This window comes from Neofelis nebulosa, chromosome 12 (genome assembly GCF_028018385.1).
Source record: "Neofelis nebulosa isolate mNeoNeb1 chromosome 12, mNeoNeb1.pri, whole genome shotgun sequence".
NCBI classification, from domain to species: domain Eukaryota; kingdom Metazoa; phylum Chordata; class Mammalia; order Carnivora; family Felidae; genus Neofelis; species Neofelis nebulosa.
The window spans coordinates 35,029,261-35,045,172 of record NC_080793.1 but is presented as its reverse complement, the minus strand read 5'-3'; the positions used below and the strand labels follow the sequence as shown (position 1 = coordinate 35,045,172).

At 49.7% G+C, this 15,912-nt stretch overlaps 1 protein-coding gene across 4 annotated transcripts in view; it reads left to right on the top strand.

Moving 5' to 3' along the window:
• ALDH1B1 (aldehyde dehydrogenase 1 family member B1) overlaps positions 1–8,984 on the top strand; it is a 243,189-nt gene extending 234,205 nt beyond the window's left edge. Inside the window, exons 1-2 of one of the 4 annotated variants that reach the window (XM_058694849.1) lie at positions 3,997–4,145; positions 6,365–8,984. In XM_058694849.1, the coding sequence (XP_058550832.1) occupies positions 6,375–7,934 (1,560 nt within the window). In that variant the 5' untranslated portion in view covers positions 3,997–4,145; positions 6,365–6,374 and the 3' untranslated portion in view covers positions 7,935–8,984. Of the gene's footprint in view, positions 1–3,996; positions 4,146–4,171; positions 4,542–5,725; positions 5,750–6,364 lie in introns of those variants that run through there. The other 3 variants (XM_058694850.1, XM_058694852.1, XM_058694851.1) reach the window with 3 other exon arrangements.
• Positions 8,985–15,912: the final 6,928 nt, after the last annotated feature.

Below are 15,912 nucleotides of genomic sequence, written 5' to 3'. Positions count from 1 at the left end.
CCTTTTCCAGCTACTTGCGTTCTTTGGCTTATGGCTGCCTGACTCCTTCCTCTGCCTCTGTCATCACATCTCCTGTGGTGTTGCTGACATTCCCATACCCCACTGATAAGGACCCTTGTGATGACATTGCACCCACCCATCTCATCCAGGATAATCTCTCTCCCTCAAGACCCTTAACTGCAGGTGCCATGAGCTGCCCCATGCTTCGCTTCCCTATCAGTGTTATTTGTGTGCTTGTGTGAGAGCCGGGATTTAGCGCGAACTCAGGCCACGCATCTCCTGTGTGTCCTTGGGCAAGTCCCTTTCCCTTTCTGGGTCTCAGTTTGCTCAACTATAAACTGAGGTGCAGAGGGAGGAAAAGAAGAAGTCAGGCAGGTGGAAGGGAAACAGAGTTTATGGTCAATACTCAGGGCATGTTTGGTTTGACAACATTGAGACTTCGGTCATGTTCACACAGAGTAAACTTCACTTCAGTGTAGAGATTTACTCAGGGGAAAAGGTGGGGGGGAAGGGTATATTTTGGTTTGCCTTTTTTTTTTAATTTTTTAACGTTTTTGTTTATTTTTGAGACAGAGAGAGACAGAGCATGAATGGGGGAGGGTCAGAGAGAGGGAGACACAGAATCCGAAACAGGCTCCAGGCTCTGAGCTGTCAGCACAGAGCCCGACGCGGGACTCGAACTCACGGACCGCGAGATCACGACCTGAGCCGAAGTCAGCCGCTTAACCGACTGAGCCACCCAGGCGCCCCTATTTTGGTTTGCTTTTACATGCATTTTTATTTTTAAGTTTCATTCCCTGCAACTCCCTCACTGTCTTGACCCAGTCTTCCATCTCCGGTTCAAATGAAGAGAATGGAGGCACCTGTTATGCTCGGTGCAGAATAAATGCCCAGTGCAGCTCGCATGTCCTTTTGTTTGGAATCTATCTGATCTGTTCACTGTCTCAGAGCCAGGAATCTTCTCTAGTAACTTCCTAGACATATAAGGCTCCAAAACACCAAAGGATAGAAATAGCTTCTCTTCCCCCACCAGGCCAGTGTAAACACATCCCTGAGTGACATTCCTTGCTGACAATGACCTGGCTGTGGCTTGTGTTATCTCACTATTTCTCCTTCAATCCTTTTAGTACAAACACTCACAGTGGCTCCAGGCCCAACATCCGTTATAGAGGCCTAGATCTTTTTTGCCAATTAAAAAGCTGAATCCAAAACATTCTTGAACAATAGTCAACTCTCTGCAAAAATAATTTATGCACTTTACCCTGGGCCATGACACATTTATTCTTTTCTCCAAACTGTAAATGTCAGACATTGTGGAAGGTTTTTATTTTTTAATTTTTTGGCTGCATTTACAAATAACTTGCAACAGGACTACTTTTGTGAGTTCTGGTGAAAGCCACAGCTTATGAAATGTCAAGGGAGGGGTGAGCTGAATGGAATCTAGATACAAACAAAGCATTCACTGGATTAGTCCCTTTCTGAAAACCATCCATGGTGGAGTCGTAGAATCCCCAAAGACCACTTAGATCAGTGCTTCCCAGATAGAGTTGCATATCAGGAGCATATGGAGAACTTAAAAAAAAAAAAAAATTCCTAGGTCTCAGTCAACATCTAATAATTTAGAATCTCTGAAGGTAAGATCCAGGAGATTGTGGTGTTTTGTTTTGTTTTTGACACTTTTCAGGCAATTCTGATGCACGGCTAAGTTTGGAAGCCACTTGTCTTATTTAGTCCTTATTTGGTACTCTTCTCCACAGGATTTTGCCAAATGGTTGTCTATCCCTCCTTGTACTTCTCCAGTGATGGGGCGGGGGGTGCTCACTGGCTTTCAAAGCAGACCCTCCTATCCCTCCTTAGCCAGCACTGATTTGTGAGGAAGTACTTCCTGTGCCCCCTATAACTTCCCCTCACTGATCTGGCTCTGCCTTCTAGGACCCTGCAGATGTCTGCTTGTGTCCTTTGGAAATTTGGAGGGCAAAAACTTGTCCTGTGAGTTCCAAGGGGTGGATACCCCAGTTTTTTAGCTGTTCCTCACAGGACACAGACTTCAACCTGTCTCTGTGGGGCCACTTCCTATCTGCCAGCTGGCCTCTGGCCACAGCTTTCCAAACTGTCATGAAAACTGATACTCCCTTTGTTATGGACTCACTACCTCTACCAATGAGGCTGTTAACTGACCAAATAATCATTGAATCAGCCCATCATGGAGTGCCAAGCACCCAAGACGTGCTAGGTTGGCCATGTGCTGTGGGAGAGCAGAAGGGGCTTAGGCAGGGGCTCCACACTTCCGGGGAGAACCAAAGCAGGACATGAACAGAGCTGTGGCAAGACACAAGATTCACTGCTTTAGTGAAGAACTACATTTTGCAGCAAGGGCTATAAACATCCTAAGGATGACATGGTAACAGAAGATTCCATAGAGATGTAGCTTAAGAAAAAATTATATGAATCAGTCAGGGTCGAACAGGAAAATGTGAGCGCTAAATATGTGCAGAGGTAGGGATTTAATATGGAGAATCAGGTGCTGATAGAATTGTTGGAAGGGCTGGAGGGAGAAGCAGGGAGAACTAGTCCTTCAGGACAGATTCCCAGAACAAAGAAAGACATGGCTCACCAGTCTCTTTACTGTCTGAGGCCACCTCGGGTGCTATTAGGTCCAGACACACCCCTACAGCCGTGATTCAAAGAGCAGGTAGTAGGAGTCTAGAAGCCACAGCCACAGCCCCCACCCCATACCCAGGAGGAACACCAATGCAGAATCTTCACAACTTGCCTTCACAGTCTCCTGCCTCCAAAGGGGCAGGAAAATAACCTCCACCTTCCACAGCTGGCAGGGGTACTGCTATTTGGAAGCAGCCAGTTCACTCCAGAACTCTAGCTGCAAACAAGGCTACAAGAGCTTGTAGCTTCCCACTCTCTCCAACCAGAAGGAAGGCACAGTGGAGGTGGAGCGACTCAGAGATGTGTGCTTAGCACGCTTTAAGACAACAACAAAATGGACACAATCTAAGTGTCCATCAGCAGTCTACCCTACCATGGAATTAGGTGCCCACTTTGGACAGGGTGATGTTGCTTTTTAATTAATGTGACATGGAAAAGGTTCATAATAAATCACTAAGTGAAAAAAAAAAAAGAAAAGAAAAGAAAGAAAGAAAAAGAAAAAAGCAGGCAGCAAAATAGAGGTCACCATAAGATTTCCTTTTTATTAAGTGGATTTTTGAAAAATACAGAGGAAAAAATATGGACAAGATAAATGGCAACTTTTGGTTGAAAGGATTGAAGTTATTTTTTTTCCTAGAGATCAAAACTAGAACTTCATAATGATGTAAGCTCAATACATAAGTCAAAATAATCATAAATATATATGTACCTAATATATGAAGTAGAGACTGATGGAATTAAAAGAAGAAATAGATCCACAATCGTCACAGATTTTAACATTTTTCTCAGAAATTGATAGAAAAACTGCATTGAAGCTATTTTTAAAAATTCTTTCATCCTTTTCTGTGTTTTCCAAGCTTTTCTACATTGTGCCTATATTCTTTTTGTCCTAGGGCAAAAAACAAACAAACAAAAAAAGATGCATTTTTAAAATGCACCCAAATAAAATCTTAAAGGTACAGGGAAGAAGAGCGGCGAAGGTGGAAGACAAGGGAGGCACAGAAGAGGTTAAGCAGAGGCTCCAGGATGAGGACCTAACTAGGTGCACCTTGCGGGAGAATATGCAAAATGTAACCGGAGTGATCACTGTGATTTGGGAAAGGCCTGCCCCATTCTGGGTCTTTGTTTCCGCTTCTAAAGGAGCCTTTAGGACCGCAGTACTGAGCCGCTAAGCGACGAGGGCGTTCTTGCTTGCCGCGAGACTCCGGGGTGGGGAAGGCGGTGACTAGGTTACCCGGGAAGTGGGGAGCGCTGCCCTCCCCTATCCCCGGCCTTTCCAGCCCCGACCCGCCCCCGCCTAGAGGGAGGAGCGGCCTTGGCCCCGGGCCGCAGATAGGCGCTCCCTGGGACGCAGGCGGAGACTCGCGGCTTGGGGTAGAGGCTGAGCCGCTGCGCAGAATCGGGACCGGCGTTGGGCTAGCGGCGGGAGGCTGGGCTAGACCTGGAAGAGCTTGAAGCTGCACCTGGACCCGGGCCTGCCGCAGGTAATTAGCGCCCTTCTCCCTCGATCCCGAGGGCGGGCTGCAGCTTCCAAGCTTGTGCCTGCACCCGGGGCACGGAGTGATTCCTGTTGGGGCCCGGAGGACTTAGATTCCAGCAAACCTTGCCCGCCTTAGCTAGAAATCATAGCTCACGCCCATCCAGCGCACTCCAGCCTAGAGCCCCTGACCGGAGCCAAGAGGCTGTGACACGCGCCCCCCTGCCCGCAGAAGGTGAAGTTGGTGCCACGTGCTGGGTGATCCAGAAGGGCGGCCGGCCCTTGGTACAGTGGGCACTAATACCAGGAACTGTAAGAAATTGCCCACAGTCGGAGGAAACACAAAGCTGAGACTATGGGAATCCTGGCTGAGACTCCTGCTCTTACTTGCTGTGTGCCCTTGGTGAGTCCCTTAGCCTCTCTGATCCCCAGCCGTCTTCCAGAACGGGGGTCATCATCTGCCCAGATCACCCCGGGGATTGCTGGGAGTCTCAGTGACTTACTGCTAAGAAAATGACCTGCAAACTGTAAAGTGTGCTGTGCTGTGAGCAGTGATCTTACTATATGCAAGTGGAAGCTCTAAGCACAGACCCTATTTATTTAAGCCCCTAGAGGAGGAACAGCCTTGGCTTAGCATGAAAGACTTGCCAGCCTTGGCCTATGACTATCTCTCTCACCTGGTTAGCCCCTCCACTCCCCCACCCCTGGGTTGTTACCCCTCCCCTGGGATCCCTCCCTCCTCAGACCCAGGTCTGTTGGACCCAAAGTTTCTTGTGTCTCAACACAGCACAGAGCTCTGAACAGGTTGGAACCTGAGTGTATCCCTTATAGGTCTGCTGGCTCAACCACCCTCCAAGGGAGGGCCCTGATTTATATGAAGCTGGGGGACCTGGCTGGGGCTTTGCTTTCCAGGATTCCCAGTGGCAGAGGGTGAGCCATACAGGGATGGGGAGTGGGTGGAGAAGGCAGGTGCAATTCCTTTTGGCTGCTGGGTGGGTCAAGACTCAAGTGAAACAGAGAAGGTGAAGGGATTGATGTCCTGGCTAAAGAGTAACTGTTTCAATGAATCTGTAGGTTTTATACCCCATTTAAATTTCATTGAATAAATTTTATATACTGTCTTAATTTTATAGTTGGTTTAAAAAGTGTTTTTTTTTACATTTATTTATTTATTTTGAGAAAGAGAGAGAGAGAGTGAGAGCAAGCAGGAAGAGGGGAGGGGCAGAGAGGGAATCCCAAGCAGGCTCAGTGCTGTCAGTGCAGAGCCCCATGAGGGGCTCGAACTCACGAACTGTGAGATCATGGCCTGAACCGAAATCAAGAGTCAATGCTTAACCGACCGAGCCACCCAAGTGCCCCTTTAGTTGTTTTAATAAAGTCTGCCCTGTTTTCAGAGTTGTAGGCAAGAATAAACAGGCCCTTCTTCCCAGCTGCTATCAGACTTGCTGCACTCCTGGGAAATTGAGACCTTTGCCCTGGGTCCGGCTGGGCCAGTGTCTGAGGCCAGCTCTGATATGCTGGGGCGGAGGCTTACCATGCTTTTTATGTGCACAGCTCTGTTCAATGTAGCCCCGTGAGGCTTTTCACATAAGAGGAAACTGAGGCACAGAGGTAAAGTGAAACAAGCCCCTGTTTCAGAGGTAACTCTGTCAGTCCCTTGGTTTCTACCCATTATTAGGTCAAATCGTGAACAGTCTTTGTGGAAATTTTGATATATATCACTGAATAACTAGCTGTTGGGCAGCTGCTCTGTAGCAGGCATTCTTCGAGGTATCAGGGACACAGCAAAGCAGGGGAAAAAAATGTCGGCCCTCTCGGAGCTGATGTTTTATTCGGGAGAGGCAGACAATAAACATGTGAGTGTGTAAATATACTATTTGGTGTGTCAGATGGGGAGAAATAAGGCACGGGGTAGGGGACAGAGTGCTGGAGGTGAGAAAAGTTGCACTTTTGTGAATTTTACAAAGGGCAGTCAGGGGAGGCCTTGCTGAGCATGTGACATTTGACCCAAGACCCAGAAGAGGTGAGGGAGTGAGCTGGGGGAAAGATGGGACATGAAGGAGATGGGCCAGAGTTCTTTAGGGCCTTTGTACCCCTTACAATACATGTTTTTAGAAGTGACACCCCTTTATGCTAGCATCTTGGAGCATCTTAGCTGGTGGGCCTTTGGGGGACCACTTTGTCCCCTGTCACCCGTTCACTCTGGTTCCTCCTGTCCCCCTCCAGAGTCGTGAGCATGCTGCGCTTCCTGGTGCCTGTGCCCCGACTGCTCTGCCTCTATGGCAGGACTGCCCCGTACTCTTCGGCAGCTGCCCTCCCCAGCCCCATCCTGAATCCAGACATCCGCTACAACCAGCTGTTCATCAACAATGAGTGGCAAGATGCAGCCAGCAAGAAGACCTTCCCAACAGTGAACCCCACCACAGGAGAGGTCATTGGCCACGTGGCTGAAGGGGACCGGGCTGATGTGGATCGGGCTGTGAAAGCAGCCCGTGAGGCCTTCCGCCTGGGGTCTCCGTGGCGCCGGATGGATGCTTCAGAGCGGGGCCGGCTGCTGAACCGCCTGGCTGACCTTGTGGAGCGGGATCGTGTCTACCTGGCCTCACTGGAGACCTTGGACAACGGGAAGCCTTTCCAGGAGTCTTATGTCTTGGACCTGGATGAGGTCATCAAAGTATACCGGTACTTTGCCGGCTGGGCCGACAAGTGGCACGGCAAGACCATCCCTATGGATGGCGAGCATTTCTGCTTCACCCGGCATGAGCCTGTTGGTGTCTGTGGCCAGATAATCCCATGGAACTTCCCCTTGGTCATGCAGGGCTGGAAGCTCGCCCCAGCGCTTGCCACAGGCAACACTGTGGTCATGAAGGTGGCAGAGCAGACCCCCCTTTCTGCCCTGTACTTGGCCTCCCTCATTAAAGAGGCGGGCTTTCCCCCTGGGGTGGTGAACATCATCACTGGCTATGGCCCGACGGCAGGAGCGGCCATCGCCCAGCACATGGATATTGACAAAGTTGCCTTCACCGGCTCCACTGAGGTGGGCCACCTGATCCAGAAGGCGGCTGGCGATTCCAACCTGAAGAGAGTCACCCTGGAGCTGGGCGGGAAGAGCCCCAGCATCGTGTTGGCCGATGCTGACCTGGGCCATGCTGTGGAGCAGTGCCACGAAGCCCTATTCTTCAACATGGGCCAGTGCTGCTGTGCAGGCTCCCGGACCTTCGTCGAAGAATCCATCTACGATGAGTTTCTCGAGAGAACCGTGGAGAAGGCTAAGCAGAGAAGAGTCGGGAACCCCTTTGAGCTGGACACTCAGCAGGGGCCCCAGGTGGACAAGGAGCAATTCGAACGAATCCTGAGCTATATCCGGCTTGGCCAGAAGGAGGGGGCAAAACTTCTCTGCGGTGGGGAGCGTTTGGGGGAGCGTGGTTTCTTCATCAAGCCCACGGTCTTTGGTGGTGTGCAGGATGACATGAGGATCGCCAGAGAGGAGATCTTTGGGCCTGTGCAGCCCCTGTTTAAATTCAAGAAGATGGAGGAGGTGATCGAGAGGGCCAACAATACCAGATATGGCTTGGCTGCCGCCGTGTTCACTCGGGACCTGGACAAAGCCATGTACTTCACACAGGCACTCCAGGCTGGCACAGTGTGGGTAAACACCTACAACATTGTCACCTGCCACACGCCATTTGGAGGGTTTAAGGAATCTGGCAATGGGAGGGAGCTGGGGGAGGATGGGCTAAAGGCCTACACCGAGGTGAAGACAGTTACCATCAAGATTCCTCAGAAGAACTCATAAGAATGGCCACCACAGAGACCCTCCTCCAGTCCAGGAATTCCATGATCACCTAGACCAGCGGTTGCCAAATCATTTTTTAGCCCCAGCCCCCGCTGTATTTGTCCCAAATGAACTCTTTGAGGGAAGCTTACCAAATAAAGCAATTGAAATGAGAGCTGCTCTAGTTCAAGCAGGGTTGGGGACTGGGCTCAAAGTTCTACCCACCTGCCCTTTGGTCCCAGCCCCCTTGGTGGCCCTGAGTTACTTCCATGAAATCTTGGGAGTCTAGAAAATACATTGAAAACCACCTGGACAGTGGCTTTCAGTTCTTCCTTCTGATCCAAGAACTTCCCAGTGGATTAACCTGATGGCTTAGACATAGGATGGGAAGGCGTTAGGAGTTTCGAAGTAGGTGGATGCCAAATCTTGGCCCCATTTTTCAGTGACTTAACCTAAAAATTAAGGATGCTTTCCCTTTTTAAATTACCAGTTATCAGGCTGTTTCGCTTGCTTACCCTACATTTTGTTACTGATTTTCCTTCATTTGAGGGAAGGAGTGGGCAAAGAATGCATTTATATAACCATTCCTTTAAAGTAAACAACCCAAGTGTCCATCAGTTAGTGAGTGAGTGGAGAAGTGAAATGTTTCCATGGAATATTCCTTGCACTACTCAGCCATAAAAGGAATGAAGTACTGACACATTCTACATGGATGGACCTTGAAAACATTAGGCTGAGTGGAAGAAGCCAGACATACAAAGCCACATATTGTATGATTCCATTTATAGGAGATGTCCAGAATAGGCAAATCCAGAGACCCAAAGTACATCCGTGGTTGCCGGGTATTGGGGGAGGAGAGAAGGGGGAGTAACTGCCAGTGGGTATAGGATTTCTTTTGGGGAAGTTTTGAAGGGTTCTGAAGTTGGATAGTAGAGTTGTACAGCTTTGTGAACATACTAAAAAGTGCTGAGTTGCACAGCGATTCACATAAAAGGGTGAATTTTATGATATGTGAATTAATTTCAATTAAAAATTAAATTAAAAATACTCATAATTCCATTTGCAAATGAACTTTGGGTCAATATTCTGTTACAACTGAAAATTTTAGAGTCGTGGGGATGGAAGGGACCCAGGTGGGCATCCAGTCAACCCCCAGCCAGGTACAAAAGTCCCCTCCCCAATATTTCTAGTTGCATTTTTGTTTTCTCTTGGCTGAGTGACAAAGTGCAACTTGAAGGCCCATAGAGAAAAGCCCTGCCTCCTGCCTAGAACAAGTTCATTTAGGTTCCCATTTCAGGGCTTCCACATTGTCACCCAGCCTCTACCCAAACACACTGCCCCTCCAGCAAAGCCCAGCATCAGGGCCATTCTGACATACTAGGGGTTTCCAGACTTTCACACCTCAGAGTTCAATGTATTTATTGTTAGTCTTCTGACCTCATTCCTCATCTGAAGGGAGAAATTCCAAGTCAGCCAGACCACGGTACAGAAACAATGCTGATCCTCTCTCTCTCGTCTTCCATCTTTCTAGACCTCACGAGTCCCCATACTTCCCGGTCCACTCAGTCTTGGAAATGCACAGTGTTGGTTGTCATCTCTAATGTCCTGTTATCTCACCGAGGCATCGAGGTGATTTTGTCACGTGTCTTCGGGAGTGGGCCAGAAACTGCTTCCTGAGGCCCAAACAGACCCCTCTTCTTCCCTTCCTAGGGCCTACTTTCTGCACCATTTGTCTAAGGCTGGGGTGACCCTGACTGCCCTTGCAATGCACACCTTTTACCTATTTCTCGTGGAGGCCATTGGTGGGGGGAGGTGGAAGGGAGCGGGTGGCTGGGTGGGTGGGGGTCTCTAATGACTAACAAGTAGCATCCTAATGTTTTCAGCCTGGTTCCTCATTTGTTCTCTACTTCTAAACCAAGAGGGACTGTCAGAAGGTGTCCCAGTGTGGGTGGGACTGCGAAAAGACAATCTAATAGGTCTCACATCCGATCCCTGAAATTCTGAGACTGAGGAGTCAGGTCAGATTCCTAGTCAGCCGAGCCACCAAGGCCCCTCTGTCCTCTGTCATTGCTCTGGTTGTGGGAGGTGTGAGCAGGAGCCTGACCTGGACAGTGTTAAGGGCAGGATTTCACTTGGTCCTAGATGTTGCAATTCTGGGCCACCACTCATTCAACAAATTTGCACCAAGCACCTCCTCTGTGGAGCATGATCTCTGCCAGTCGTCTTCACATGCCAGTAAAGCCTCACAATCTCGTAAAGTAGGCAGTGGGCTGACCCCTTTTAGATGAGGAAGTGGGAACTGAGAGGTTTAGCCTGCAGCTCATTTGGACTCATTTTCTCAGGCATACACTAGGGGCCAGAAAGGGGCCCAGTGTCTAACCATACCTTGAAACCTCAAGAGCCCATAGCACTGCTGTTGAACAAGATCAAACACCCTGCTTCTCTGCTGGATCCACCAAGGCTACCCTTGATCAGATCCCGGATCCCAGATCCCAGGCCTTTTAAAGAAGTATAGTTTGGGTTGACTCTATTCTGGGTGTGAGGCTGACCTCTGGTGGTCACCTTGTTAGTTCATTTGCTTGGATCATTCATTCATTGGGGGGGAAAAACAGGCTCAGGTGCCAGTTCTAGGCAGGTTGTGGGGAAAGAGAGTTGAATGAGGCAGTCCTGACCCTGCAGGAGCTCACAGTGTGGCAGGGAGACTATTCCCAAATGAGATGAAAGTTCTGTGGTAAGTAGAAGCACAGAGGCCATGAGGTCACGGAAAGAAAGAAAGAACATTAGGCCGACACAATATTTATAAGGCACCTATAGTAACATATATGGACTCATGGAATGCTTCTAACCACCCACAAGGTACTTATTATTAGCATTCCACTTGCTAAATAAATGTGGAGGCCCAGAGGTGTTCAGCTATTAAGTGGAGCCAGGATTCAAACTCAGGTGTCCTGACTCTACTGCACCCCACTCGGCCCAAGGGAGAGGCCCAAGGGAGGGGCAGGGGATCTGTTGGATGAAAAGGAGGTAACCAGGCAGACACAGGAAGCATGTTTCTGGGAGAAGGGCCTGGGGTTTGTGAGACAGTATGGAGGGTGTGAGGAATGGTGTGTGGAAAGGACAAGCCTGGGAAGAAAGGCCTGAGAGGAGGCAGGGGCTGGATTACGAAGGGCTGTAGGCCCGACAAGGAAGTTCACATGCTGTCCAGCAGTGGGAAGCCATGAGGGCTTCCCAAGGAAAGTGATAGGATCATATTGTAGTTTCTAAAGCTGGTTATGCTTCGGTGGGAGGATGGGTTGGAGGGTCGGCCTTGAGCTGATGCCACTGCCAAAGTGATGCTGACCTGAGCCAGGTGTGAGGACGGGTGGCAGATCCTGGCAGCCCACAGGTGGGCTTCCAGGTGTGGTGACAGATTGCTGCAAAAGGAGAGTGAAGTTACGGTGACCCATTCTCCTGGCTGGGGACCAAGTGGCAGTAGTGGTAGCATTATGAAAGGGAACCTAGCTGGAGGGGCAGATTTGGGGACAAGGTGCTGAGTTCATTTGTTTGCTCGTTTATTCAACACATTGTATTCAGTGCTGACCATGTGCTAGGAACTATTATTCCAGGTGCTGGAGACACAGTAGGGAGCTAAATACCAGTCCTGGACCTTCTCCCTGATGGGGGAGGCTGACCACAAGTAAAATAAGTGAAACAGTCTGTCAGATGGATAAGAGAAAAGTCTAGCTGGGAAGGAGAATAGGGAACGTGGGTACGGTGGGGTTGGAATTATAGTTTTCAATAAGGTGCTCAGAGATGGTTTCACTGAAGAGATGACAAAGGACTACAAGAGTTATGGAAATGGCAGGTGCAAAGGCCCTGAGGCTGGATGGAGCACATCTTGGGGGCTCAGAGAACACAAAGGCTGGAAGCAAGGAGCCAGAGTGGAGCAAGCAAAGGCTAGAGATGGAGATAGAGAAGTAGAGGGTCTTGGGGTAAGGGCAATTAGAGCCTTGAAGGTCACTGTGCCAATTGGGGCCTTTACTCTGCATGATGAAGGAGCCATCAGAGGTTTTTGAACAGAGCAGGGACATGATCTGACATGTTTTAAAAGGATCACGGGAGCTGCCATGTTGACAACAGATTGCTGGGAGAAGAAGGATAGCTTGATCCTGATAATGCCAACATCGGTGAGTGAAGAATGAGAATTCCATAAAGGGCACTAAGGAGAAGCAGCTGAGAACCATGAGGAAAAGACCTGAGAGGCAGGAGTCAAGAAGCCCAGGAAGGAGCGAGTTTGCAAAGGGAGGGAGCCCTCGGCAGAGTCAAGTGCTTCCAAGAGGTCAGGTAAGAGGACAGAGAAGTGTGCCCTGGCTGAAGCCTCAGGGTTCCCTCGAGACTTGGTAAGAGCAGTTTGTGCAGAAGGGTAGGGGTCGAAGCCAGACTACTGTAGATTGGGAGCACCACTTAATCCCCTCAAACCCCTGGGATCTATACATTAATCCTAGAATTGGAGGACCTTGGGAGGAAAGCAAGGAGGCACATTATGAGGGCCTTGGAGAGGCCCCGGACTCCCCACTCACTTAGGTAGAGGGGTGGACCAAGTAACCCATCCAAGGCCATGGGGCTCCGTGGTGCCAGAGCGTAGCCTGAAGTACAGATTCCTGGCCCCCAGCCACATACTCTTCCCACGTGTCCCAGCCTAACTTTAGTACCACAATAAACGCCCAAGTTTGAGGGGGTCAACGCAACAACCATTTATTTCTTACTTAATCTTGGTTAAGCAATTAACCAGTGGTTAACGAGTGGTTAATGAATAACGATGGTTAATTTTTTGTAATAATCTAATGCAGGTGTCTAGTTAATTGGCACTTATCTCCCACATGGAGATTCAGAGGCACAGATTCCTTCCATCTTGTGGCTCCACTGTCAGCAATGGTTCTTAACCATTTATGTTATGTATTCTTCTGAAAAGCCAATGAAAGCTACTAGAAAAAACTGAGCCCATGCCCATCCACATAAAATTCTGAACACTTTTGGGGCGCCTGGGTGGCTCAGTCAGTTGAGCGCCTAACTTCGACTCAGGTCACAATCTCCCGATTCATGAGTTTGAGCCCCACGTCAAGCTTTGTGCTGACACGCCAAGCTTGCTTTGGATTCTCTGTCTCCCTCTCTCTCTGCCCCTCCCATACTCACTCTCTCTCTCTCTCTCTCTGTCCCTCCCTCTCTCTCAAAAATAAATAAACATTAAAAAAATTGTTTTTAAACTTCTGCACACTTTCACGGGGCTCACAGACCCATGAATCCATCTACAGAATCCCTAGGGGTCCACAGACCCAAGTGAAAACCCCCGCATGGGGCCTCAGAGACCTCCGTGTCAGCTGGTAGATGGGGACAAAAGTGTGGAGAGGGCCCACCTACTTCTTTTTTTTTTTTTTTAATTTTTTTCAACGTTTTTTAATTTATTTTTGGGACAGAGAGAGACAGAGCATGAGCGGGGGAGGGGCAGAGAGAGAGGGAGACACAGAATCGGAAACAGGCTCCAGGCTCCGAGCCATCAGCCCAGAGCCTGACGCGGGGCTCGAACTCACGGACCGCGAGATCGTGACCTGGCTGAAGTTGGACGCTTAACCGACTGCGCCACCCAGGCGCCCCCCACCTACTTCTTTAAAGCCCTGGACTCGGCATGGAACACATCGCTTCCATTCAGTCCACTGGCCCAAATGACCTGACCCAACCAAGGTGCCGGAGGAGGCTGGGAAATGTAGTTACAAGGACATTTTGACACTGGGCAGAGGTCCCCAGTTTTCAGCAGATAGCTCATCCCAGCTCTAACACACATGACACCTCCATGCAGGTGTGTGTGATGTTCCTCACAGAGATATTTTTAGAGTTAACCCTCTCATGGGCCATTTGCGCCCCACCTTCCAGCTTTGCTTATGTTATTCCTTCCTCCTTTCTTTTTTCCTATCCAAACCCAGCCCATTTTCTCAGACCCCTACTGAGGGCCCATCTCCTCCAGGATGCTTTCTCTGACCATCTTAATCAGCCATCTCTGGCCCCTTTGAGCTCATAAGGCCCACCCTTCATTTAGTTTTGTTCTGTGCCAGCTCTTTTTTGTCAGCATATAATGAAATGGGTCTCACTTTTTGTCCCACTGGATGGTGTCTTCCACAAGCCCCCCCCAGCATGTCTGACCTGTCTCCCTGAGCCCCTGCCACCTGGCACCCAGCCCTCAGCATCCCCTCCAGTGTGGACCGAGCATGTCCACTCGCTCACGCAGGCTCGGGGCAGCAGGACCGACCAGGAATTACAGGCTCTGAAAGCGGAGGAAGTGACCCAGACCTACAGACTGTGGTGCAGCTTGACCTTGCTTCTGAGTCTTCAACTCCAAAGCTAATGCCCATTCTACCTGAGGGACAACTATGGCACCTACAGCAGCTGGTGGCTTGGTGCCACCAGCGACTCGGGGGGTACTGTGAGTGGCAGCAGCCCCTCAGCACCAAGCAAGGTTGGTGGTCTGCAAATGTGTGTGGCGGGTGGGTTTATGAGTGGAGGGAAGAGAAGCTTCTGCACACCATCCCCCCCCCCCCCCAATGATTTTTCCTCTTCCCTCGACAACCAGCCACTGCCCTGAGGGAGATTTAGGCATGAGGAAGACAGCCATAGTGAAAGGAGACAGATTGCTCTGCCTCCTGGCTGCCCCTGATGTACTTGCACCTGGACTCAGAGGGAGCCCTGACTGTAAAGTCCACACTCCAGGAGACAAAGTCAGTCCCACCAAGCCAAGCATGGGCAATCACTGCTATCTGCTCTGTCCTGGGTGACAGGCTCCCACGTTCTGAATTCATTATTCAGCTACAGACGCCAGGCCACTTTCGCTTCCTTTAATTAATTAAAATATCATATAATAATCATTCTCTGATTTAACGTTCAGGAGGCCCTGGCAAAGGCTGGGAATGAGGAAATTCATTAGAGGGGACTGTTCACTGTCGATTGATTTGCTTGTTCTTATTAATTTTTCTTGTGTCATCCATCCTGGGGGAGTGGGGAGGGCAATGTTTTTTAAAAGACATAGGATTAATTTTTACCATAAAATCTGAAGAAAAAGTCCATTTTGACTAAAAATTGGACTTTTTCGTGTATGGTGGGAAGTGGTTAGGTTTTGGGATTGAACATTGGCTTTTGAACGGTCTCCCTTAAGCCCAGTTATAAACAGGAGACTGTGAGTCAGGCTGCCCACCGCTTGGGGCATCAGGTCCAACCTCCTCCTCCCAAATGCCAGGTGGCATTTAGGGGTGTGGCCTAAGACTGCTCCGCCCACCTGCCACCACAGATCCAGGCAACCAGTCACAGCGCACTACTCCACTACTCTCCTTCATAAGCTACCCTGCACTTCTGCGTCCCTGCTCCTTTCGCATGCTGTTTCCCTGGCCCAGAATCCCCCATACCCACTCCAGTCCGCAGCATAGATGCCTCCTCTTCCGGGAAGTCTTCTCTGATCTCCCCCTGCTTTGATCACCAAGCAGACACGTTGTGCTGCCTGGCAGGACAGCAACCTCATCTTCCCCACTGGAGTCTCGCCTGACGGCCCAGTTCCTACCCATCTTCATCCTGCCGGTGTCTGCACCCTTCTGGCCTCTGGAAAACGCCACTCCGTGTGCATGCGGGAGATGACAGAGGGCACAGCTAAGCTGAATGAATGAAATACTGGGATGCGTATCCAGCAGGAGACATGAGTTCCAGGAGAGTTAGAAGGATCAGGCTGGTAGGTGATTAGGACTGGTTAAAAATTGTGCGCAAGCTGTCCAGGTGGGGCTGTGACGAGAACTCAGGTGTGAGAGGAAGGAGGATTAGTACTAAAGTAGCTGATGTGGATGAGGAAAGGACAAGATGGTCAGAGGTAGTGGAGACCTATCAGTGGGACCTGCGCCCACCCACAGCAGTGTTCCCAGGACAAACAGACCACAAAGACTGTCCTTAAAAACATTTATTTTCAGGTGCATGGGTCATGTGATATCAG